The sequence below is a fragment of the Moschus berezovskii genome, chromosome 27 (genome assembly GCF_049115385.1).
Source record: "Moschus berezovskii isolate FMDL1 chromosome 27, NW_MosBer_1.0, whole genome shotgun sequence".
Lineage (NCBI taxonomy): Eukaryota > Metazoa > Chordata > Mammalia > Artiodactyla > Moschidae > Moschus > Moschus berezovskii.
Genome location: NC_142486.1, coordinates 22,838,955 through 22,865,661, shown reverse-complemented (window position 1 = coordinate 22,865,661; position 26,707 = coordinate 22,838,955). Strand labels below are relative to the sequence as shown.

At 37.7% G+C, this 26,707-nt stretch overlaps 1 protein-coding gene across 1 annotated transcript in view; it reads left to right on the top strand.

Annotated features, from left to right (window-relative positions):
• LOC129545009 (phospholipid-transporting ATPase ABCA3-like) overlaps positions 1-26,707 on the top strand; it is a 204,697-nt gene that overhangs the window by 105,599 nt on the left and 72,391 nt on the right. The window contains exons 16-18 of the mRNA XM_088832884.1: positions 10,117-10,215; positions 12,737-12,890; positions 14,279-14,579. Coding sequence (XP_088689010.1) covers positions 10,117-10,215; positions 12,737-12,890; positions 14,279-14,579 — 554 coding nt within the window. The remainder of the gene's footprint in view (positions 1-10,116; positions 10,216-12,736; positions 12,891-14,278; positions 14,580-26,707) is intronic.

Genomic DNA, 26,707 nt, shown 5'->3' with positions numbered 1-26,707 from the left:
TTGTACAGGAGACAGGGATCAAGACCATCCAAATGTAAAAGAAATGCAAAAAAGCAAAATGGCTGTCTGGGGAGGCCTTACAAACAGCTGTGAAAAGAAGAGAAGTGAAAAGCAAAGGAGGAAAGGAAAGATAAAAGCATCTGAATGTAGATTTCAAAAGAAGAGCAAGGAGAGATAAGAAAGCTTTTCTCAGCGATCAATGCAAAGAAATAGAGGAAAACAACAGAATAGGAAAGACAAGAGATCTCTTCAAGAAAATTAAAGATACCAAGGGAACATTTCATGCAAAGATGGGCTCGATAAAGGACAGAAATGATATGGACTTAACAGAAGCAGAAGATATTAAGAAGAGGTGGCAAGAATACACAGAAGAACTACACAAAAAAGATCTTCACGACCAAGATATTCACGATGGTGTGATCTAGAGCTGGACATCTTGGAATGTGAAGTCAAGTGGGCCTTAGAAAGCATCACTACAAACAAAGCTAGTAGAGGTGATGGAATTCCAGTTGAGCTATTTCAAATCCTGAAAGATGGTGCTATGAAACTGCTGCACTGAATATGCCAGCAAATTTGGAAAACTCAGCAATGGCCACAGGACTGGAAAAAGTCAGTCTTCATTCCAATCCCAAAGAAAGGCAATGCCAAAGAATGCTCAAGCCACCACACAATTGCACTCATCTCACACGCTAGTGAAGTCATTCTCAAAATTCTCCAAGCCAGGCTTCAGCAATACGTGAACCGTGAACTTCCAGATGTTCAAGCTGGTTTCAGAAAAGGCAGAGGCACCAGAGATCAAATTGCCAACATCTGCTGGATCATGGAGAAAGCAAGAGAGTTCCAAAAAAACATCTATTTCTGATTTATTGACTATGCCAAAGCCTTTGATTCCATGGATCACAATAAACTGTGGAAAATTCTGAAAGAGATGGGAATACCAGACCACCTGACCTGCCTCTTGAGAAACCTGTATGCAGGTCAGGAAGCAACAGTTAGAACTGGACATGGAACAACAGACTGGTTCCAAATAGGAAAAGGAGTACATCAAGGTTGTATGTTGTCACCCTGCTTATATAACTTCTATGCAGAGTACATCATGAGGAACGCTGGGCTGGAAGAAGCACAAGCTGGAATCAAGTTTGCCAGGAGAAATATCAACAACTTCATATATGCAGATGCTGCTGCTGCTGCTAAGTCACTTCAGTCGTGTACAACTCTGTGTGACCCCATAGACGGAAGCCCACCAGGCTCCCCCTTCCCTGGGATTCTCCAGGCAAGAACACTGGAGTGGGTTGCCATTTCCTTCTCCAATGTGTGAAAGTGGAAAGTGAAAAGTGAAAGTGAAGTTGCTCAGTCGTGTCCGACCCTTAGCGACCCCACAGACTGCAGCCTACCAGGCTCCTCCATCCATGGGATTTTCTAGGCAAGAGTACTGGAGTGGCTTGCCATTGCCTTCTCCGATATGCAGATGACACCACCCTTATTGCAGAAAGTAAAGAGGAACTAAAAAGCCTCTTGATGAAAGTGAAAGAGGAGAGTGAAATTAGTTGGCTTGAAGCTCAACATTCAGAAAACAAAGATCATGGCATCTGGTCCCATCACTTCATGGGAAATAGATGGAGAAACAGTGGCAACAGTGTCAGACTATTTTCACTGCAGATTCTGATTGCAGCCATGAAATTAAAAGATGCTTACTTCTTGGAAGGAAAGTTATGACCAACCTAGATAGCATATTAAAAAGCAGAGCTATGGTTTTTCCAGTGGTCATGTATGGATGTGAGAGTTGGATTGTCAAGAAAGCTGATCGTTGAAGAATTGATGCTTTTGAACTGTGGTGTTGAAGAAGACTCTTGAGAGTCCCTTGGACTGCAAGGAGATCCAACCAGTCCGTTCGAAAGGAGATCAGTCCTGGGTGTTCATTGGAAGGACTGATGCTGAAGCTGAAACTCCAATACTTTGGCCACCTGATGCAAAGAGTTTATTCACTGGAAAAGACTGATGCTGGGAGGGATTGGAGGCAGGAGGAGAAGGGGACAACAGAGAATGAGATGGCTGGATTGCATCACCTACTCGATGCACATGAGTTTGAGTACTCTGGGAGTTGGTGATAGACAGGGAGGCCTGGCGTGCTGTGATTCATGGGGTCGCAAAGAGTCGGACACGACTGAGTGACTGACCTGAACTGAACTGAGTGGGAATTTGCTATATAACACAAAAAGCCCAGCCTGGTTGTCTGTGATGACCTAGAGCGGTGGGATGGGGGAAGGGGAGGGAGGCCTAAGGGGAAGGGTATCTATATGTAATTATGACTGATTGACATTATTGTACAGCAGAAACCAACACAACATTATAAAACAATTTTCTTCCATAAAAAAGGGCTATACCTTGTATATTCCATTTATATGACATGTTCAGAATAGGCATATCCAAACCATGTTTTGGGGGAGGGGTTTATAAATAACAGAAATGTATTTCTTGCAGTTTGAAAGCTGAGAAGTCCAAGAAAACTGCATTGGTAGATTTGGTGTTTGATGAGGTCTGTTTCCTGATTCAGAGATAGTCATCTTCTTGCTGTATCCTCACAGGGCCGAAAGAGCTTGGGCAATCTCTGGACCTCCTGTTTTTGTTTTTGTTTTTAATCAAATTTAGTTGACTTACAACATTGTGTCAGTTTCAGCTGTATGGCACAGTGATGAAGTTATACATATATATGTTTATGGGGCTTCCCTGGTGGCTCAGCTGGTAAAGTATCTCAACACCATTTGTTGATGAAACTCTCTTTTCTCCATTGTATATTCTTGCCCCTTTTATCATAATTGACTCTGTTCTGTTGCATTAATCTAAATGTCTGTTATTGTGTCAATACTGTGCTGTTTTGATTACTGTAGCTTAGTTATGTCTGAAGTCTAGAAGGGTTACGCCTTCAGCTTTGTACTTATTTTCTTGGGATTTCTTTGGCAATTTTGGATGTTTTGTGGTTCCATACAAATGTTAAGATTATTCTGGTTGTGAAAAGTATCATCAGCATTTTGATAGGGATTTCATTAATCTGTAGATTCCTTTGGGTAGTATGGCCATTTTAAGAATATTAATTCTTCAAATCAAAAAACATGTAATAGTTTCCCATTTTTTGGAATCTCCTTGAATTTCCTTTATCAATGTTTTATAGTTTTCAGTGTATAGATCTTTCATATTCTTTATTAAGCTAGTTCCTAGATTTTGGGGTTAGACTTTTAAATGGATTGGCTTTTTCCTCTTTCTGATATTTACTCCTTAGCATAAGGAACTCAAAGGATTTCTGTGTATTAATTTTGTATCCTGCTACCTTGCTGAATTCTTTTATTAGTTCTAATAGATTTTATGTGGAGACTATGTTTCTCTGTACAGTGTATCATGTCATCTACCAATAAGTTCCATTTTACTTTTCCTTTCCAATGGGTTGTCTTTCATTTTCTTTTCCTGTCTGATTGCTGCAGCTACTACTTCTAATACCATGTTGAATAGAATGGTGAAAATGGGCATCCTTGTCTTTTTCCCAAATTTAGTGAAGAAGCTTTCTGCTTTTTACCATAGAGTATTATGTTGACAGTGGGTTTGTCATAAATGGCTTTTATTTTGTTGAGACATGTTCCCTCTATATCCACCTTGGTGAGAGTTCTTATCATGAATGGATGTTGAATTTTATGCAAAGCTCTTTATGAGTCTACTGAGATGACCATGTATTTTTGTCTTTCCTTTTGTTAATATGGTATATCACATTGATTTGTAACCATCCTTGTGAACCTTGGAATTGTCCAATTGATCGTTATGTTTGATTCTTTTTATGTACTGTTGCATTCCATTTGCAATATTTTGTAGAGGATATTTGCATTTATATTCATCAAAGATATTGACTTGTACTTGTCAAATGTGTATGTATAGTATCTTTGTCTCTTTTGGGTAATAGAGTGACAGTGGCTTCATGGAAATAATTTTGCAGTGTTCCTTCCTCTTCAATTTTTTGGAATAACTAAAGCAGGATAGGTGTAAGCTCTTTTTTATATGTTTTGTGGAATTCTTCAGCGAAGCCATCTGGTCCTGGACCATTGTTTTTAAATTACATATTCAGTTTCATTTCTAATGATAGGTCTGCTCAATTTTCTGTTTCTTCTTGACTCAGTTTTGTCAGGCTGTATATTGCTACAAGGGCTTCTAAGGTGGCTCAGTGGTAAAGAATCCACCTGCCAATGCATGAAATGCAAGCTTGATCTCTAGATTGGAAAGGTCCCCTGGAGAAGGAAATGGCATCCCACTGGTATTCTTGTCTGGAAAATCCCATGGACAGAGAAGCTTGGAGGGCTACAGTCCATGGGGTTGTAAAAGAGTCGGATATGACTTAACAGCTATGCAACAAGAAAAACATATATCTATAAACTTGTCCCTTTGTTCTAGATTGTCTAATTTGTTGCCAAATAACTGTTCATAATATTCTCTTAAAAAATTTTTTTTATTTCTGTGGTATCAGTTTTTACTTCTCCTCTTTCATTTTTTATTTTATTTATTTCAGTCCTCTCTCTTTTCTTCTTGGTGAGACCTGCCAGAAGTTTATCAATTTTGTTTATCTTTTCAAACAAGCAATTCTTGGATTTATTGATTTTTTTTATATTTTTAATCTCTATTCTATTTCCTTTCTCATCTTTATTATTTCCTCCCTTCTGCCAACTTTAGGTTTTGTTTGTTCTTTTTCTAATTTCATTAGGTGGTGGATAATATTGTTTATTTGAAATGTTTCTTCTTGAGAAGGGCCTTAATCACTATAAAATTCCCCATTAGAAGTGCTTTTGCTACCTCCCATAGATGTTGTAAGGTTGTATTTTCATTTCCTTGAGTTTTTTTTTTTCTGATATCTTCTTTGATTTTACCATTGACCCTGTCGTTTTTTTAGCAGCATGTTTGATCTCCAACTGTTTGTTCTACTCCTGTTCTACTTTCTGTGGTTGATTTCTAGTTTCAAACCACTGTGGTCATAAAAAATGCTTGAAATAATTTCTATCCTTTTAAATTTGTTGAAACTTGTTTTGTGATGTTGTATGTGATTTATCCTAAATCATTCATTTGCACTTGAAAAGAATTTGCATTCTGGTTTTTGTTATATTTTGGGGGGATTGTGTAGTGCCCTGTAGATATCAACTCCAATGGATCTATTTTGTCATTTAGGACCTCTGTTGCCTTATTACTTTTCTGTCTAGATTATCTGTCCATTGATATCAATGAGGCATTAAACTCTCCTACTATTATTGTATTATTGTCCACCTCTCTTTATGTCTGTTAGTATTTAGTATACTTATTTTAAATATTTAAGGTGCACCTATATGCATTGGAGAAGGAAATGGCAACCCACTCCAGTGTTCTTGCCTGGAGAACCCCAGGGACAGGGGAGCCTGGTTGGCTGCCGTCTATGGGGTCACACAGAGTCGGACACGACTGAAGTGATGCAGCAGCAGCATATGCATGTATGTTGATGAATGTACTTTCTTCTTGTATTGTCTCCTTCATCATTATATAATGTTCTTTTTTGTCTTTCTTCGTGTCTTTTGTGTTAAAGTCATTTTTTTTTATATGTGTATTGCTATCCCTGCTTTCCTATAATTCCCATTTGCTTGAAACATCTTTTTCTATCCCCTCATTTTCAGTGTGTGTGTTTTTGCCCTGAAGTGAATCTCTTCTAGGCAGCATATTGTAAATTCTTGGTTTTTATCCCATCTATTACACTATATCTGGAGAAGGCAATGGCAACCCACTCCAGTACTCTTGCCTGGAAAATCCTATGGATGGAGGAGCCTGGTAGGCTGCAGTCCATGGGGTCGCTAAGAGTTGGACATGACTGAGCTACTTCACTTTCACTTTCACTTTCACACTATATCATTTGATAAGAGGATTTAGTCTGTTGACTTCAATTATTGATAGGTATGTACTTATAGCCATTTAAATCCTTCTTTTTCAGTTGTTTTTATAGTTTTTCTTTGTTCATATGTCTTCTTTTTGTTTTTCTCTTTTTTGGCTTGATAATTTTCTTCTGTAATATGATTGAGTTCCTTTCTTTTTGGTTTTTGTGAATCTAAGGTTTATCATTGATTTGTGGTTACCATGAAAATCAAGTATGTTCATCTACAATTGTATCTACTTGCTTTAAAAAGATTGTCATTCAAAATAAAATGCATTCTAAAAGATATATGTTTTTCTATTCCCCTCCTCAAGATTTTATCATTTATGTCCTATTTTCATGTTTGTCTTTTTATTGTTAATTGTAGTTATAATTCATTTAAAATTTTTTGAATTTTTTTAAATTTTTATTCTATACTTTGGTTTAATTTAGTAATCTTCATTCTTTTTATTTGTTTGCCTTTCTTGTGATTGTTTTTTCCTGTAGATTCTTATTTATCTTTATTTACAGAAGACTTTTCAATGTTTCTTTTACTGTAGGTTTAGTATTGCTGAATTCGCTTAGTTTCTGATTGAGGAATTTTTTATCTTTTCTTCTATTCTAAATGATAATCTTTTTGGGTATCTTAAGTTGCAGGGTTTTCTCTTTCAGGTCTTTGACTATATCATGCCACTCCCTTCTGGTCTGCAAAGTTTCTGTAGAAATATCAACCAATAGCTTCATGGAGTTTTCCTTGTAGATGATTCTTAATTTTCTCTTGCTGCCTTTAGAATTTTCTCTTTATCTTTTGCTTTTGCCATTTTAAATATGATATGTCTCAGTATGAGTCTATTTGGGTTCATATTTTTGCAACACTGTGCTTCCTGTACCTGGATGTCTGTTTTCTTGTTTAGGTTTGAGAAGTTTTTAGCCATAATTTCTTCAAGTACATTTTTAGTACCCATGTCTCTCTTTTCTTCTTCTGGAACCCCTATTATGAACAGGCTGGCATAATTTTTATTATCCCTTAGATATCATATGTTGCTTTAACATTTTTTACTAGTCTGTTTTCTGTTCTGATTGGGTGACTTCAATCATTGTCTCTCCTGAATCACGTATTCATTCTTCTATGTTATTTTATGAATATTCATTGCTTCTAGATTGGTTTATATCTAAGCTGTTGAATTATCTATTTTTGATTGATTCACCTTTATATTTTCCAGTTCTTTTTTATAGTGATCTGCATTTGTATCAATAGTTTTTTCTTAATTTGGATAGCATTTTTCTTACTTCTTTTTGGTTTTAGTTGACTGGTGAACACTGTTTCATTATTTGTTTTTTCAGGGTATTTCTTTATTTGACTTTCTCTGTCTCTATGAATTTATGAGAAACAGTTACCTACTGTGAACTTGAGGTAGTCTTGCCAGGAAAATCCCATAAACAGAGGAGTCAGGTGGGCTATGATCCATGGGGTCACAAAGAGCTGGATATGACTGAAGCAACTGAGCATAGCACATACCGCACTCTTTGAACTTCAAGGGTTGTTCTTATATGGGAGTATACTTGTGAAAACTGTGTGTGTCCAATATTTTTGTGTTAGTACTGGTTTTGGTACGGACACTGAGCCCAGTGTGCTGGCATTTATCTCCTTGATATGGAGTGTGCTTGGTGTTGGGAGATTTAAAGTCTGTACAAGATGTAAGGTGGGGTTTCCTCTTTGTTCTGTGGCTATTGCTACCCTATCAGGGGCAAAGTCTGCTCCTCAGGTGTTGTATTTGAAGTCCTGAGGGTCAGGTTTGATATGGCTCCATTTCCCTTGAGTGTGAGCTCTGCCCTAAATAAGGTGGTTGTTGAAGCATGTGAGGTCCATGAAATCACAGAGGCTTCCTGTGATGCCTATACATTTCTCTCTTGTGTTCATCTCAGATCTAATACAAGGCTTTGACTGGGTATTGGGACATTGTGGCTGTATGAATTGAGGTGGCTGTGCTTTCACCTGATCTAGACTGCCTCTGTGGCATACTTTTCTCAGGACCTCTCTGCCCCATGTCTCATGCTAAGCTGAACTGGAGTGCCCTCACTGGGAGACAAACTACTATGTAGTCCTAGGCAATCACAACGTTCATTGCCATTTCACTTGATTCACACCCTCAGGCTTTCTGGGCTGTCTCTGCAGAGCTATATTAGTTCCTCTCTCACGGCCTGTCTGCCTAAGATTTAGCACTTATCACTGCAAGCTCCTGTGGCACTGCCCCCTGTGTACATTGACAATATCCCCCATTGCCACATCTGCTGATAAAGGACTCCACAGCTTGGCCTGTTTCACACCCCAAGCACCCTGGTCAGTTTCTGCAGAGCTAGACTTGGTCTCTGGCCAGAACTTGAACAAGGCTGTGGTGTGGAGTGAGCAGGGTCAGTTGTTTCTCCCTTCAAATTGTAAAGTGCAATGAGGCAACAGCTTCCAGTGCAAGGCTATTTATGCCTTGATTGTCAGCAAGCCAACATGTATACACTGTCACATCTCTAGCCCATCTATCTCTCTTAGCAGTTTTCCCAGCCGGTAAGGGGGCCCATTTCCTCCACGGGACTGATATGCCCAGACTTTTTACTCTTCAGGGAAAGGGTCCGGCTGTGTCGATTTTTTTCCTTATAGATTGTTCCCAGGGGAAAAGACCCTGACTTAATGCCTTTTTTTCCATCCTACCTGGTTATGTTGAGATCTTTCTTGCAGCTTTAGTTGCAAGCATTGGTTGGCTGGAGTTCTGCTGGTTTCTAGTTAGTTTTTATGAGAATTGTTTCACATGTATGTATATTTTTGACATGTTTGTGGGGAAATGTGAGTGCCACATCCTCCTACCCTGCCATCTTGATATCCCAATTGAATTTTATTGTTGTTGTTCAGTTGCTAAGTTGTGTCTGACTCTGCAACCCCACGGACTGTAGCACACCAAGCTCCTCTGTCCTGCACTATTTCCTGGAGTTTGCTCAAATTCATCCATTGACTTGGTGATGTTATCTAACCATCCCATCCTCTGCTTCCCCCTTCTCCTTTTGCCTTCAATCTTTCCCACCATCAGGGTCTTTTCCAATGATTTGGCACTTCACATCAAGTAGCCAAATTATTGGAGCTTCAAACATTTGAATTTGCTACATTTTAAATCATAAAAAGGATAATGCTAATAATAATGCTTGACTGATTCATTATAAATTTTTGTGTTCTTACTTCCTCAGACTTATGGGGGCTTGAGTCTGCTGGTATATCTATGTGAACAAATGTACAAACACCACAAAACTGTTCTCACTATCTTTCTCTATATAATTACATTTAAGAGTTGCATTTACTATGTATTGCTGAAGATTTTGCTGTGTGGGAAAAAAACATGGAGATTTCTCAAAAAGTGAAAAATAAAGCTACCATACATGATCCAGCCATCTCATTTCTGGGTATTTGTTCAAAAGAATTGAAATCAGGATCTCAGAGGAACACCTGTACTCCCATGCTCATTGCAGCATTATTCATAATAGGCAAGATATGGAAACAACCTAAATGTCCACCTACAAATGAATAAAGAAAAAATAAATGTATATACAGTGGAATATAATTCAACTTTAAAAAAGAAGTAAATCCTATCTTTTGTGACAACATGAATTCATGGACCTAGAGGACATTATGCTAAGTAATATAAAATAGACACAGAACAGCAAACACTGTATGATCTCACTTGTATCATGGAATCTAAAATGGTCAAATTCATAACAGCAGAGGGTAGAATTGTGGTTGCCAGAGCTGATGAATGGAGGAGGGGAAAACAAGGAGTTGATGTTAAGTTTATCCAAAATTTCAGTTTATGCAAGATAAATTTTGGAGATCAACTATACAGCATAGTGCCTACATATAACAATATTGCATACTTAATATTTACTAAGAGGACAGATCTCAGATTATGCATTTTTACCACAAAAATAGAAAATAATAAAAGGGATGGGAGGAAATTATGGGAGGTGATGGGTATGTCTACGGCTTTGGTGAAGATAGTTTCATACGTGTATATTCCAGGGATATTCCACATTCCTGATTTATCACCAGCCATGGAAGCCATGATAAGCATTGCAGTGAAGAATAAGCTACATTTTTCCCCCATTGTGTAAGGTAACAAAAATATTAATGTGAAAATCACCTTCTGAGTACTAGTTCCTTCTCCTTCTTCTCCTAGGTTTGAAGATCTATTTACTGAAATGGAAGACAGACAGGAAGAGCTGGGTATTGCTAGTTTTGGTATCTCCATCACTACCATGGAAGAAGTTTTCATTAAGTAAGTAATGATGCATGGGAACAAGAGAGCAGAAAGTTTTTTTTTCTTTAAAATCAGATTTTATTTTGAAAGCAATACCCATCCTGTGTGGAGCTAGAATAATTGAAGTAGTAATGGATTGTTAGCTATGGTTATCTTCTATGAATCACGAACATATCAGTTTGCGTACCTTGTTCACCTGATGCGTTAAGGCTGCTGTGACTCATGGAACTAGAGTGAGAATATCAGTTCAGAGAGTTAGGAGGCAGGATACTCAATGGGAAAAAAAATGAGACTATGAAACTGCACAAAAAAACTAAAGCCAGGTATTGAATCCCCAGAGCAGAGGAGTATTTCATAAGAAGATTATTTGAAACTTTGGGATTACAATTGAATGTCTGTGTATTTTGTGGGTAGAATTGTTAGTACTGGCCTACAGCAAAGAGTGGAGAAGGAAATGGCAACCCACTCCAGTGTTCTTGCCTTGAGAATACCAGGGATGGGGGAGCCTGGTGGGTTGCTGTCTATGGGGTAGCACGGAGTCAGACACGACTGAAGCGACTTAGCAGCTGCAGCAGCAGAGCAAAGAGAGAAGACAGAAGAAGCAAGAACTGCAATCTCATAGCTTCCTGAATGAAAAGCACAATCACAGAAAACTAATGAAAATGACCACCTGGATTTTTGATTATAGGGGACTGAAATGTAAAAGCATGAAGTCAAGAAGTACCTGGAGTAACAGGCAAGTTTGACCTTGGAGTACAAAATGAAGTAGGGCAAAGGCTAACAGAATTTTGCCAAAAGAACAAACTGGTCAAAGCAAACACTCTCTTCCAACAACCCAAGAGATGACTCCACACATGGATATCACCAGGTGGTTAGTACTGAAATCAGATGGATTATCTACTTTGCAGCAGAAGGTGGAGAAATTATATACAGTCAGCAAAAATAAGACCGGGAGCTGACTCTGGCTCAGATCATTATTGCAAAATTCAAGCTTAAATTGAAGAAAGTAAGGAAAAACAAAGACTATTCAGGTATGGCCTAAATCAAATCACTTATGATTACAGTGAAGGTGACAAATAAATTCAAGAGATTAGATCTGGTAGGCAGAGTACCTGAAGAATAATGGACAGAGGTTGGTGACATTGTACAGGAGGAGGTGACCAAAACCATCCAAAGAAAAAGAAATGCAAGAAGACAACGTGGTTTTCTGAGGAGGGCTTATAAATAGCTGAGAAAAGAACAGAAATGAAAGACGAAGGAGAAAGGGAAAGACACCTAACTGAATGAGGTATTCCAAAGAATTGCAAGGAGAGATAAGAAAGCCTTCTTAAGTGAACATTGCAAAGATAGAGAGGAAAACAATAGAATGGGAAAGACTAGAGATCTCTCAGAAAATTAGAGATACCAAGGGGAAATTTTCATGCAAAAATGGTCACAATAAAAGACAGAAACTAACAGAAGCAGAACAGATTAAGAAGAGGTGGCAAGAATACCCAGTAAATATACTAAAAAGGTCTTAATGACTTGAATAACCATTTTGGTGTGGTCACTCACCTAGAATCAGACATCCCAGAGTGTTAAGTAAAGTCGATCTTGGGAAGCATTACCTCGAACAAAGCTAGTGGAACTGATGGAAAATCCTAAAAGATGGTGCTGTTATAGTGCTGTACGCAATATGCCAGCAAATATGGGAAACTCAGCAGTAGCCACAGGACTGGAAAAGGTCAGTTTTCATTCCAATTCCAAAGAAAGGCAATGCCAAAGAATTTTCAGACTACTGCACAATTACACTCATCTCACATACTAGCAAAGTAATGCTCAAAATCCTTCAAGGCAGACTTCAACAGTATGTGAACTGTGAACTTCTAGATGTTCAAGCTGGATCTACAGAAGGCAGAGGAACCAGAGATCAAATTGCCAACATCCACTGGATCATAGAAAAAGCAAGAGAGTTCCAGAGAAATATCTACTTCTGCTTTATTGACTATGCCAAACCTTTGACTGTGTGGATCACAAACAACTATGGAAAATTCTTAAAGAGATGGGAAGACCAGACCACCTTACCTGTCTCCTGAGAAATCTGTATGAAGGTCAAGAAGCAACAGTTAGAACAAGACATGGAAAAGCAGGCTGGTTCCAAATTGAGAAAGGAGTACATCAAGGCTGTATATTGTCACTCTGTTTATATAACTTATATGCAGAGTACATGATGTAAAATGCTGGGCTGGATGAAGCACAAGCTGGAATCAAGATTGCTGGGAGAAATATCAATAACTTCAGATATGCAAATGACGCTACCCTTATGACAGAAAGTGAAGAACTAAAGAGCCTCTTTAGTTTAATTTTTCTGAAGTAAGCTTAGAAACATTATGAAAATAAAACTGCTGTATATTACCAATATCAGTTTTTACAGATTTAACAACTTCTAGCCAGTGATATTTTTTTTAATTTTGACTCAATTTTTGAAAATTTTATGATGAACTATGTATTTAGAAACTACCATTCTGGTTAAAATAATTTTCTTTTTCTATGTGTGTAGGGTCAGTCAATCGGATAATCTGAATTTGCGGAGCCTAAAAAATGAAGATAAAAGTGAAGACACAAATCAGAATATGAATGTCCCTAGAAATTTTGAGAGATCATATTCTTCCTCCAACTTGAGTGAACGCTCTAATATTACATTTAATACTGGGGTGAGCAACTTCACTAAGAATATAATATTTGTATGGGATAAAAGTTATAATATTTCATTTTAATCTTGAATTAAAAGTAGAGTTTGAGTTCTTTGCCAAAGAAATCCAGGTAAGGAGTAGTTTGTAAAACAATTCAGTTAGTTTTTTAATTCGAAAGTAAAATATGATAGTAGAAATTAGATTTTTACTCTTCCCATTATTATTCCTCAGAGTTGAATAATTTTGAATTATTAGTCCATTTGACAGTTTTGAATTGTTAGTCCATTCAGAGTTGAGAAAGTTTCTTATAAAAGTTATCACTATTCATGTACATAAAACTATTTAAATTTATGAAGTGAATTGATATTTCCTAGTGAACTATTTACTCCCGATTCAGTGTCTTTCTTCATTACCATGGGAAATTTCATTGGACTGACAAGCATTTCTTTCCTTGTTCTCTTAACTAAATACTCCCTACAGTCTTCCCCAAAAACACTAGGGATTCTGATGTGGAAGATATAGTTCTCAGAGTTGCCCATAAGCATACTTTCACTGAGGGGGCTGATGAGTCAGTTGTGAAGCAGAGTTGATATTGTACAACTAATGCATGGAATTTTGAACCAGAGAGAACTGGAATTCCTGCTCTATTCACTAGCTATTTAATTTTAAACAAATTATTTAACATATCTGTGCTTTAATTTAATTCTCTGTGAGACATTTTAATAAGTTAACACCACGTAAAATATGACCTTTGGAATGTTTGCCATGAATTGGATACTTTAAAATGTAATTTTCCTCTTCTCCCTGCTTGCATATTTCTGCTATATCACTCTTCCTTATTCCCCCCTTCTTTTAAAGATGCAGACAATGAAAGATTTGCAGAATAGTCTAGAAAAATTGATTCTTGTATTAATATATTCCTTCATCCTAGAAACAGATCTAATAACCCATCCTTTAAAAGTCAGAAAACAATGTGAGAAGGAATCCTTCTAAACTTTACCTTATTTCCAGTCAATGACCACATCTAAATGCTAATTGTTTCATTCAGAAAATACTGATTGATGGGACTTCCCTAGTGGTGAGTGGCCAAGAATTTGGAAATATTATGATTTAATATTGGCTAAGGAAGATAGATGTGATGTTGCTCTGGTCAGAGGCACTATGAATGTGTTAGTGATCCTTTTGAGGTTTTCAGTGTAATTAGATGGAAGCCTTAATCCTTGCATTCAACACATTATACAAATAAGAAGTCTTGTTTGTCACCTAGTCTGTGAACTATGGTTATGTTCTGTTCAAGTGTACTTTTATAAGATTGTATACATCCTCTATCATAAGATTAAAAATATTAATGAATTTCATTAAATGTTGTGACCATTGTGATGCTGTAATGCCATCTTCTGTCTTGTCAGTGGACTCTTTACAGTCAGCAGTTTTTTGCCATGGTCACAAAAAGAGCAATGTTCACTTGGCGCAACTGGAATTTGATCTTGCTGCAGATACTAGCACTCTTGGGTATTTTTTATTTTTCGATGAGCTATGTGCAGTTTTCAAGAAATGAAGAAGAATTTGAAAGAGAAATGGATTTGGAACAATATAGTCAAACAATTGTGCCCTTCTCAATTTCTGGAAATTCTGAATTTACTATGAATTTTGTAAAAAATCTTGAGATCTTGCTAAAGTCTAAGAAACAGAAACTTCATGAAGTAAAAGGTAAGCCTCTTAAAAAAAAAAAAAAAGACTGTTAGTAGATAAAGACCTGATTGCATTCTTCCAAAAAAAGGTCTTAACTGGAATATTTAGTTACTTGCTATTTTTTTTTCTTGATAGTCTCATAAAGACAACTAAACCAGATGCAAGAACAATCAGTTGAAATTACTGGCTACAAAAGTTAATTATTAATGGAGATGCTGGAGTATAGGTCATCTACCAGCCATTTCCTACACCTTCTAAGTGAAAGTGAGTGAGAGTCACTCAGTCGTGTCTGATTCTTTGTGACCCTATGGACTATACAGTCCATGGAATAATCTAGGCCAGAATACTGGAGTGGATACCTTTCCCTTCTCCAGGGGATCTTCCCAACCCAGGGATCAAACCCAGGTCTCCTGCATTGCAGGCAAATTCTTTACCAACTGAGCTATCAAGGAAGCCCTCACCTTCTAAGGAATGGACTCAAGTACCAGAATATTTTCTTTTGTGAAATGTAGCACAGAATTTCACATAAAACCAGTCTTACAGTGTGTTATGATGGTCCTAAATCCTGAAAGACTCCTCATAAGATATGTATCTAGCTTGGCCATATCTAAAAACGGGTAAACAGGTATGGCTGAAAGCTTCATGGGCAGGCTACTCAGAACTTATTTACTTGTAAAGTAGTAATAGTAACTGATTATATGTACTGAACATGTACTTTTGGCAAGAACTTTTCTAAGTATTTGCATTGTCTATTTCTATAACGATAATATTTGCTAAAGTTGGGGATACTAAGGTTTGGAGATGTTAAGTGAGCCACCCCAATTCATGCATCTAGTATGTATTAGAGCAGGGATTAGATTTTAAGAGATTGCAATATTAACTCACACTATACTAGATCATCCCAGTAAGAGGCAAATCTGTCCTTTTACAAGACTGACCATTTCCTTCCAGGTACTTCATTTGTATTTCCTTCAGCTGCTATCCAGTTAACAGTGTTATTTCATGTTAACATATAACCTATGCAGTTTAGCAGGTTTATCTTTTAGGTTCTATTGTGAGAGGTGAAAGTGCATTCAGAGATGTTGGTTAATTCTACCATTATCTTGATTGTATGTTGATAAACATCATAGGTCGGGTGGCATAAAGCTTGTCAGTAAATCATACATTTTTTCTCCTCCATTACAAGATGACTAAATGAACACTTATTAATCAAAAATGACACAATTGTTTAGAAGAGAAGAGGGAAGAGAGAGAGAAAATGAATTTGCCTGATTCAAAATGTCGTTCTTTTTCACTACGTTATACTGTTGATACAAAAATTAAAAGACTGTATTTCAGAGATATATTAATAATAAGACAATCAAATTAAATCTTCATTCTTGTTAGTTCTTTTAGCATCTTTCTGTGCTGTGGTTAGTTGCTCAGTCATGTCCGATTCTTTGTGACCCCATGGACTGTAGCCCGCCATGCTCCTCTGTCCATGGGGATTCTCCAGGCAAGAATACTGGAGTGGGTAGCCTTTCCCTTCTCCAGGGGATCTTCCCATCCCAGGGATTGAACCCAGGTCTCCCATACTGCAGGCAGATTCTTTACTGCCTGAGCCACTGGAGAAGTCCTAGCATCTTGCTGTTGTCTTAATTAAAAATTATTCGAGCAGCTCTTTGAGAAAATTAGTAGGCTAAGAAGCCTCAAATTCTTGTTCTATAGAAATAGCTAGTGAAAAAAAAAAAAACAGATTAGCTGAAATAGCTTCATATAGAAACTAGTGAAGGGTCTGCAACAACCAAGTGAATGCCCAGTCAAAAAAGCCACATGCAAACTGTAAGGTTATCTGTGGTGTTTTTGCTTATCTTTACACCATCACCCTCTCTGGGACAGTACACTGAGTTGGTAGAAAGCTATGCATTAACTGGTTGCTCCTTTGGGATGAAAAGAGTAGAATTCATGCCAATTTGAGAACTGTGCAAAGAACTGAATTTGTTTTACTTGACTCAGAGCTCAAGTGAGAACAGTGTCATAGTGTGGATATTATATTAAAATTGCTGAAATCAGTGATAGATGCCAGGGTATGAAAACCACAAGGGGGACTGCAGACTTGCAGGCACCAGGCACAAGATATCATGGGTATCACAATACAGTAGAACATCTAAGGTCCCAAAAGGGAACAAAGGTAAAATTCATAGGGATATTGATACATTTAAAAGCAGCCATATATAGTGAAGAGATGAAGGGAAAAACATATACATAGGCCCAGGGGATATATATGCCCAGAAATGTTCTGAGAAAAATTAAACCTTTATGCCAGACAGATTAGTAAATTCTCTCTCTGCTGAGATATAATCTGCAAAGACTAGGATAGCAACTTTTTTAAAATCCCAAATGTCAAAAAAAAAAAAATCACATGCTATACAAATAAACAGAAACACACTCCATTCAACCAACTCTAAAGAAACACAAGCTTTGGATTTATGGGACAAAGACTTGAACTCTCTTAAATATGTTCACTAAGTTAAAGGAAACATGAGCAAAATACTGAAGTAAGTCAAGAAAACTATATATGGTAAGGATATGATCAAAGACAGAAATTTTTAAAAGAACCAAACAAAAATTCTGAAGCTAAAAAATACAAAACTTAATTGAAAACTTCACCATAGGAATTCATCAGCAGACTTGAGCAGGAAGAAGAAAAGTCAGCAAATGTGAAGACATACTATTTGAAGCTATTGAGTTTGAGGAGCAGAAAAAGAAAAAAAAAAAGGAGAAAACTGAACAGAATCTAATGGAATTATGACACAATATAAAACAGACCAAGCTACACATTCTGGAAATCTTAGAAGGCAAAAAAGAAAGGGACAGAGAACTTACTTGAAAAAGCAAAGCTGAAAATTTTCCAAATTTGAGGAAAGACTTGGATATGCTAATACAAGAAGCTCAATAGACTCCATGTAGGAAAACCAGAGAGAGATCCACAGTGAGACACGTTATAATCAAACTGTTGAAAGACAAAGAATCTTGAAAGCAACAAGAGAAAAGCAACCATGTACAAGATGTCCTTGATGAGATTATCAGAAATGTTCTCAGTTAAAACCTTGCAGGTCAGAAGGCAGTGGGATGAAATATTTAATGAAAGCTTAAAAAATGGTCAACCAAGAAGTCTATATTTAGCAAAACTGCACTTCAAAAATTGAGATATTCAGAGATAAAAACTGAGGGAGTTCATTATGAAATCTACCCTAAAAGAAAATTTAAAGATTCTTCTTCAAAGTGATATGAAAGGACACTGGACAGTAATTCAAAGCCATATGAAAATAAAAATTCTAGAGTAAAGTTAAATACATGGATAAAAGTAAAAACCAATATTATTACAATTTTGGTTTATAATGCTACTTTTTTACGGGATTTGAAAGACAAAAGAATAAAAAGTAACTGTAAATCGCTGAAATCTGGCGTTAAAAGTAAAGTTCAATGCTGCAGAGAATAATATTGCATAGGAACCTGGAATGTTAGGTCCATGAATCAGGGTAAACTGGATATTGTCAAGCAGGAGATGGCAAAAGTGAACATCAACATCTTAGGAATCAGTGAACTAAAATGGAGGTGAATGGGTAAATTTAATTCAGTTGACTGTTATATCTACTATTGTGGGCAAGAATCCCTAAGAAATGGAGAAGCCCTCATAGCCAACAAAAGAGTCCAAAATGCAGTACTTGGGTGCAGTCTCAAAGACATCAGAATGATCTTGGTTTCGTTTCCAAGACAAACCATTCAATATCACAGTAATCCAAATATATGCCCCAACAACTAATGTTGAAGAAGTTAAAGTCGAATAATTCTATGAAGAACTAAAAGACCTTCTAGAATTAACACCAAAAAGGATTCCTGAGAGGAAAAAAGATGGCGGAGGAATAGGGCGGGGAGACCACTTTCTCCCCCACAAATTCATTTATCTTCAGTTTGTTAACCTTTCATCTGCTACTCTTAGGAATCAAGAAATGATTTTTTGTGGAAGCAGCATAAAGCAAGCTTCTTATTTTCTTTTCAACTACTAAAACAAGAGCCATCCAGCATGTTCTGCACAAAAGCCACATGGTATATATTTTAGAGCTTACAGTCCTATACAGTCTCTGTATTCTCCTTTTTCCTCCTCCTTGCCCTCCCCCTCCCATCTCCACCTCTCCCTTCCCTCCTCACCCCTCTTCTTCTTTTCCTCTCTCTTCTTTCTTCTTCTCCACCTTCATCTTTTTTATATTCAGTTCAGTTCAGTCGCTCAATCGTGTCCAACTCTCTGCGACCCCATGAATCACAGCATGCCAGGCCTCCCTGTCTATCACCAACTCCCGGAGTTCACTCAAACTCATGTCCACAGAGTCGGTGATGCCATCCAGCCATCTCATTCTCTGCTGTCATCTTCTCCTCCCGCCCCCAACCTTTCCCAGCATCTTTTTTATATTACTTTTCATCAATTAAAAATGTAAAAATAATTCTTAGCTTATGGACCATAAAAAATAAGCTTCATGTCTGATATGGCCCATGATCTGAGACTGAGTATAAGGCTCACTTCTATCAGCTTCTCTATCTTGGATTTTTATACTGTAACTTCTTGGATAAGCTTGAAATTTCTGTTTTTTATTCTAAGCATCATGAAATATCTGTAAGTTCTTATTAACTGTAGTCTTTTGCTCAACTTTATGCTATGCTTCTCGACCTTCTGTTTCTACAGCTGTACAGAAGGGAAAAGTATATAAAACTTTTGACTAGGTGAGTGTTCTTTTTCTCTCAGGTCTTTGTATTTCCAAAGCTAGTTGCTTTGCTAGTTTTCTGATTCATTCAACCACATTTGTTTTATAAACACAAAATTATTCAGGCTTTCTAGTTTTTCTTAATAATGATTTGTTTTTCTTAATCATCAATGTTAGAAGTAGAAGTCCTTGCATACAGATGGAAAAAAGGCACATGAAAAGATGCTTAACATCACTATTAGAGAAATGCAAATCAAAACTGCCATGAGATATCACCTAACACCAGTCAAAATGGCCATCATCAAAAAATTCACAAGCAATAAATGCTAGAGAGGGTGTAGAGAAAAGGGAACCCTTGTAGATGGTTGGTGGGAATGTTAATTGGTACTGCCAATAAACGACAGAAATGGTGTGGAGATAACAGAAGCCAAAGTTATTAAGAAGAGGTGGGAAGAATACACAGAAAAACTGTACAAAAAGATGATCTTAATGACCCAGATAAACACGATGGTGTGAATACTTGTCTAGGGTCAAACATTCTGGAGTGTGAAGTCAAGTGGGTCTTAGGAAGCATCATGATGAACAAAGCTAGTGGACATGATGGAATGACAGCTGAGTTATTTCAAATCCTAAAATATGATGCTGTTAAAGTGTTGCATTCAATACACTAGCAAATTTGGAAAACTCAGAAGTGGACACAGGACTGGAAAAGTCTGTTTTCACTCCAATCTCAAAGAAAGACAATGCAAAAGAATGTTCAAACTACCACACAATTAGACTTATTTCACATGCTAGAAAAGTCATGCTCAAAATTCTCCAATCTAGGCTTCAGCAATACACAAACCGAGAACTTCCAGATGTACAAACTGAATTTAGAAAAGGCAGAACAAGAGATCAAATTGCCAACATCTGTTGGATCATAGAAAAATCAAGAGAATTCTAGAAAACCATTGACTTTTGCTTCATTAAGTATGCTAAAGCCTTTGACTGTGTGGATCACAACAAACTGTGGAAAATTATTAAAGACATGGGAATACTGGACCACCTTAACTGCCTCCTGAGAAAACTGTATGCAGGTCAAGAAGCAACAGTTAGAATCAAACATGGGACAATGGACTGATTCAAAATAGGGAAAAGAGTACATCGAGGCTGTATATTATCACCCTGCTTATTTAACTTATATGCAGAGTACATCATGAGAAATGCCCACCTGGATGAAGCACAAGCTGGAATCAAGATTGCTGGGAGAAATATCTATAACCTCAGATATGCAGATGACACCACCCTTATGGCAGAAAGAAAAGAGGAACTAAAGAGCCTCTTGATGAAAATGAAAGAGGAGAGTGAAAAAGCTGGCTTAAAACTTAACATTCAAAAAACTAAGATCGTGGCATCCAGTCCCATCACTTCATGGCAAATAGATGAGAAAGCAATGGAAACAGTGATAGACTTTATTTTCTTGGATTCCAGAATCACTGCAGATGGTGACTGCAACCATGAAATTAAAAGACACTTGCTCCTTGGAAGGAAAGCTATGACAAACCTAGAGAGCATATTCAAAAGCAGAGACATCACTTTGCAGACAAACATCCATATAGTGAAAGCTATGATTTTTCCAGTAGCCATGCACAGATGTGAGAGTTGGACCATAAAATTGGCTGAGCACCAAAGAACTGATAGTTTTGAACTGTGGTGCTGGAGAAGACTTTTGAGGGTCCCTTGGACTGCAAGGATATCAAACCAGTCAATGCTCAAGGAAATCAACCCTCCATATTTATTGAAAGGACTGATGCTGAAGTTCCAATACATTAGCCACCTTATGCTAAGAGCTGACTCACTGGAGAAGACCCTGATGCCAGGAAAGATTGAAGGCAGGAGTGAAGGGGACAACAGAGAATGAGATGGTTGGATGGCATCACCTACTCAATGGAGATGAGTTTGAGCAAGGTCCAGGAGATGGTGAAGGACAGAGAAGCCTAGCATGCTGCAATCCATGGGGTTGCAAAGAGATGGACACAACTGAGTGACTAAACAACAACAACAGCAGCCACTATGGAGAACAGTACTGTTCCATTCCGTTCCGTACAGTCGCTCAGTCGTGTCCGACTCTTTGCGACCCCATGAATCACAGCACGCCAGGTTTCCCTGTCCATCACCAACTCCCGGAGTTCACTCAAACTCATGTCCATTGAGGCGGTGATGCCATCCAGCCATCTCATTCTCTGTCGTCCCTGTCTGCTCCCGCCCCCAATCACTCCCAGCATCAGAGTCTTTTCCAGTGAGTCAACTCGTCGCATGAGGTGGCCAAAGTATTGGAGTTTCAGCTTTAGCATCAGTCCTTCCAATGAACACCCAGGATTGATCTCCTCTCGAATGGACTGGTTGGATCTCCTTGCAGTCCAAGGGACTCTCAAGAGTCTTCTCCAGCACCACACTTCAAAAGCATCAATTCTTCAACGATCAGCTTTCTTTCTTCACAGTCCAACTCTCACATACAGAGGTTCCTTAAAACACCAAAAACAGAGCTAACATTTGACCCTGCAATCCTACTCTTGGGCATATACTAAGAGAAAAACATGTTTCAAAAGGATACATGAACCCCTGTATTCGTTGCAGCACTATTTACAATGGCTGAGACATGGAAGCAACTTAAATGTTGCTTCAGCAGAGGAATGGATAAAGAAGATGTGGTGGATCTATACAGCAGGATATTACTCAGCCATTAAAAAGTACGAAATAATTCCATTTTCATCAACATGGATGAATCTAGAGATTGTCATCCTAAGTGAAGTCAGAGAAAGAGAAATATCGTAAACATCCTTTATATGCAGAATCTAAAAAGAAATGATATAAATGAATTTACTTACAAAACAGAAACAGACTCATAGACTTAGAGAATGAACTTATTCCTCCATGGGGAAGAATGGGGAGAAGAAATAGGGAGTTTAGGATTGACATGTACACTCTGCTATATTTAAAATTTTATATTGTAATTAGCCTCCAATTAAAATAAATAAATTAAAAATAAAATGGATGACCAGCAAGATCCTACTAGAGATCACAGGGAACTCTGCTCACTTTTATGTGGCAGTCTGGATGGGAAGGGAGTTTGGGGGAGAATGTATACATGTATATGTATGGCTGAATCCTTTTGTTGTCCACCTGAAATTGTCACAACATTGTTAATAGGATACATTCCAATATAAAATAAAAAGTTTAAAATGCAAAAAATAAAGAAGTGGAAGTCCTTACAAATCAGTTTGGGGACTGACAGTTTGAAGGAGGAAAAGAAGTTTGAGAGAATTAATACCGAGTTAAATACATTTTCTCAGTGAAACTTAGCTAAAATGTGTGAGGTGTGTGTGGATTGTTAACAGAATAAAGATTTTTCCATGTATTTTTATTTTTTAATTAAATATAGTTGATTTACAATATTGTGTTAAGTTTAAGTGTACAGCAAAGTCATTCTTTTCTGTTATAGGTTATTTATTTTTTATTTTTTTAATTTTTTTAATTTTTTTACATCTCATTTATTTATTTATTTATTGGTATTTATTTTTTTAAATCAAATAATCCAATTTTTATTTATTTTTTTTTCAAATTGAACAGACTAAATTTCTTTAAACAAACTTACTTATACTCCAGAGTCCTTTAAAAACTTAATAGCATTTATACATTGAAGGTATTTGATTTTCTTGTAACTAGCACTTCAAATGCAACAAGCATTTGAAGCAACAAGCATTTGACCCAACAAGTAAAACTTTCTACAGTTCATAACTTTTATAAATAAAATAAATTAAATGTACAGTGAATAAGTTCTCTGAAATATTTCAATATTTCTGCAGGTTTAGTAACATCGTAAAATACATTTCAACTAAAATTCACAAATCTAAAAACCTGTTAGGCATTTTTAGGCATTTTAAGTTGGAAATGAAGACCAATGTTACATCGTAATATGCCAATTACAAACAGTACTTCAAATAGCAAATACTACAGTTTGTCCCAAACTTTAAAAACTATTCATGAACTCAACACTGAACTATTGATGGCTATGAGAATTGTTTCCTAGCCTTTTTGAAAATTTCAACCCATTTACGTTTAAGGTAATTATTGATAAGTACGATCCCGTAGCCATTTTCTTTATTGCTTTGGGTTCAAGTTTATACACTCTTTCTGTGTTTCCTGTCTATAGAAGATCCTTTAGCATTTGTTGGAGAGCTGGTTTGGTGATGCTGAATTCCCTCAGCTTTTGCTTGTCTGTAAAGCTTTTGATTTCTCCTTCATATTTGAATGAGATCCTTGCTGGGTATAGTAATCTGGGCTGTAGGGTATTTTCTTTCATCACTTTAAGTATGTCTTGCCACTCCCTTCTGGCCTGAAGAGTTTCTGTTGAAAGATCAGCTGTTATCCTTATGGGAATCCCCTTATGTGTTATTTGCTGCTTTTCCCTTGCTGCTTTTAATATCTGTTCTTTGTGTTTGATCTTTGTTAATTTGATTAATATGTGTCTTGGAGTATTTCGCCTTGGGTTTATCCTGTTGGGGACTCTCTGGGTTTCTTGGACTTGGGTGATTATTTCTTTCCCCATTTTAGGGAAGTTTTCAACTATTATCTCCTCAAGTATTCTCTCATGGTCTTTCCTTTTGTCTTCTTCTTCTGGGACTCCTATGATTCGAATGTTGGAGCGTTTAACATTGTCCCAGAGGTCTCTAATATTGTCCTCATTTCTTTTAATTCGTTTTTCTTTTTTCCTCTCTGTTTCATTTATTTCTACAATTCTATCTTCTAGTTCGCTTATCCTGTCTTCTGCCTCTGTTATTCTACTGTTTGTTCCCTCCAGAGTGTTTCTGATCTCATCTATTGCATTATTCATTGTATACTGACTCTCTTTTATTTCTTCTAAGTCCTTATTAAATCTTTCTTCCATCTTCTCAATCCTTTTCTCCAGGTTATTTATCTGTAACTCCATTTTGCTTTGAGATTTTGAATCATTTTCACCATCAAAATCTGAAATTCTTTATCAGGTAAATTCCCTATATCTTCTTCTGTTGTTTGTGTTGGTGGGCAATTATCTTGTTCCTTTACTTGCTGGGTATTTCTCTGCCTCTTCATCTTGCTTATATTGCTTTGCTTGGGGTGGCCTTTCCCTCTTCTTGCAGTTTGTGGAGTTCTCTTTATTATGTAGTTTCTTCGCTGTGTGTGGGGTTGGACGGGTGACTTGTCCGGGTTCCCTGGTTAGGGAAGCATGTGTCGGTGTTCTGGTGGGTGGAGCTGGATTTCTTCTCTCTCCTTTAGAAGACAATGGGCTGCTTTTCTGGGAGCCTGATGTCCTCTGCCAGTATTCAGAAGTTGTTTTGTGGACTTTACTCCTCCGCGTTCAAATGTTCTTTTGATGAATTTGTAGGGGAGAAAGTGGTCTTGCCGTCTTATCCCTCCGCCATCTTGTTCCTTCCTCCCCAGAACACTGGATTCTTATATTCCACTTGGTCATGGAGTATCTCTTCCCAGCTGCTCCAGCAAGGTGCAGCCGCTGTACCTTACCTTGGATGAGGGGTATCTCCTCAAGGCCGCCCCTCCTGCTTTGAATGTGGATCAGCTCCTCTCGGCCCTCCGGTGCCCAAGCAGCCACCGCCTCCTGAACGTGGTACAGCTCCTCTTGGCCACCGCCCTAACCCTGGGCGCGGGGTAGCTCATCTCAGCCACGATTCTGCACGTGGTCGGTTGCGCCGGAGCCCGGCGTCTCTAGCGCCTGCGCCGCCGGAGCCGGGCGTCTCTCCTGTTATAGGTTATTGCATGATAGTGGATATATTTTTCTGTGCCATATCTTTGTTTTTTGTTTATTCAGAGAGTCGGACACGACTGAGCGACTGAACTGAACTGAACTGAATATATCATAGTGTGTATCTCTTAATCACATACTCTTAGTTTATTCCTCCCGCTTTCTTCTTTGGTAGCCATAAGTTGCTTTTTTTTTTCTGTCTATGTGTCTGTTTCTGTTTTGCAAGTTCATTTGTAGTATTTTTTAGATTTTGTATATAAATGATATCATAGTATTTACTTTTGTCTGACTTCATTTAGTATGAAAATCACTAGGTCCATCCATGTTGCTGTAAATGGTGTTATTTCATTTTTTATGGCTGAATAATAAAGGATTAATATTCTTTATCCATTTATTTGTTGATGGACACTTAGGTTTCTTCTGTGCCTTGGCTATTATGAATAGCACTGCTATTTACATTCAATTCAGTTCAGTCACTCAGTCGTGTCCGACTCTTTGCGACCCCACGAACCGCAACAGGCCAGGCCTCCCTGTCCATCACCAACTCCCGGGGACCACCCATATCCATGTCCATCGAGACGATGATGCCATCCAACCATCTCATCCTCTGTTGTCCCCTTCTCCTCCTGCCCTCAATCTTTCCCAGCATCAGTGTCTTTTCCAATGAGTCAGCTCTTTGCATCAAGTGGCCAAAGTATTAGAGTTGAAGCTTTAGCATCAGTCCTTCCAATGAACACCCAGGACTGATCTCCTTTAGGATGGACTGGTTGGATCTCCTTGCAGTTCAAGGGACTCTCAAGAGTCTTCTCCAACACCACAGTTCAAAAGCATCAGTTCTTCGGCACTCAGCTTTCTTTATACTCCAACTCTCACATCCAAACATGACCACTGGAAAAACCATAGCCTTGACTAGATGGACCTTTGTTGGCAAAGTGATGTCTCTGCTTTTTAATATGCTGTCTAGGTTGGTCATAACTTTCCTTCCAAGGAGTAAGCGTCTTTTAATTTCATTGCTGCAATCACCATCTGCAGTGATTATGGAGCCCAGAAAAATAAAGTCAGCCACTGTTTCACCATCTATCTGCCATGAAGTGATGCGACCGGATGCCACGATCTTAGTTTTCTGAACATTGGGGTGTGTTTATCTTTTTAAAATAGAGTTTTCATCTTTTCTGAATATATGCCTCGAAGTGGAATTGCTGGATCATATGGCAACTCTATTTTTAATTTCTAAAGGAACTTCCTTACTATATCCCATAGTGGCTACATCGATCTACTTTCCCACCAACAGTGTAAGAGGGTTCCCTTTTATCCATACCCTCTCCAGCATTTATTGGAGAAAGAAATGGCAACCCAGTCCAGGATTCTTGCCTGGAGAATCCCATGGACAGAGGAGCCTGGCAGGCTATAGTCTATGGGGTCACAAAGAGTTGGACACTACCTAGCGATTAAACTACAACCACCTCTAGCATTTATTATATGTAGACTTTTTGAAGAATAAAATCCTTAAGTTAAATGGTCAAAGCTTGTCAGAGCTATTGTGGGAATGGGGAGAAAAAATATTAGGCAAGTAAAATTATTTGGTTCGCCCTCTCTAAAATACTTAGTTAATGATCTGTATTGCGTGC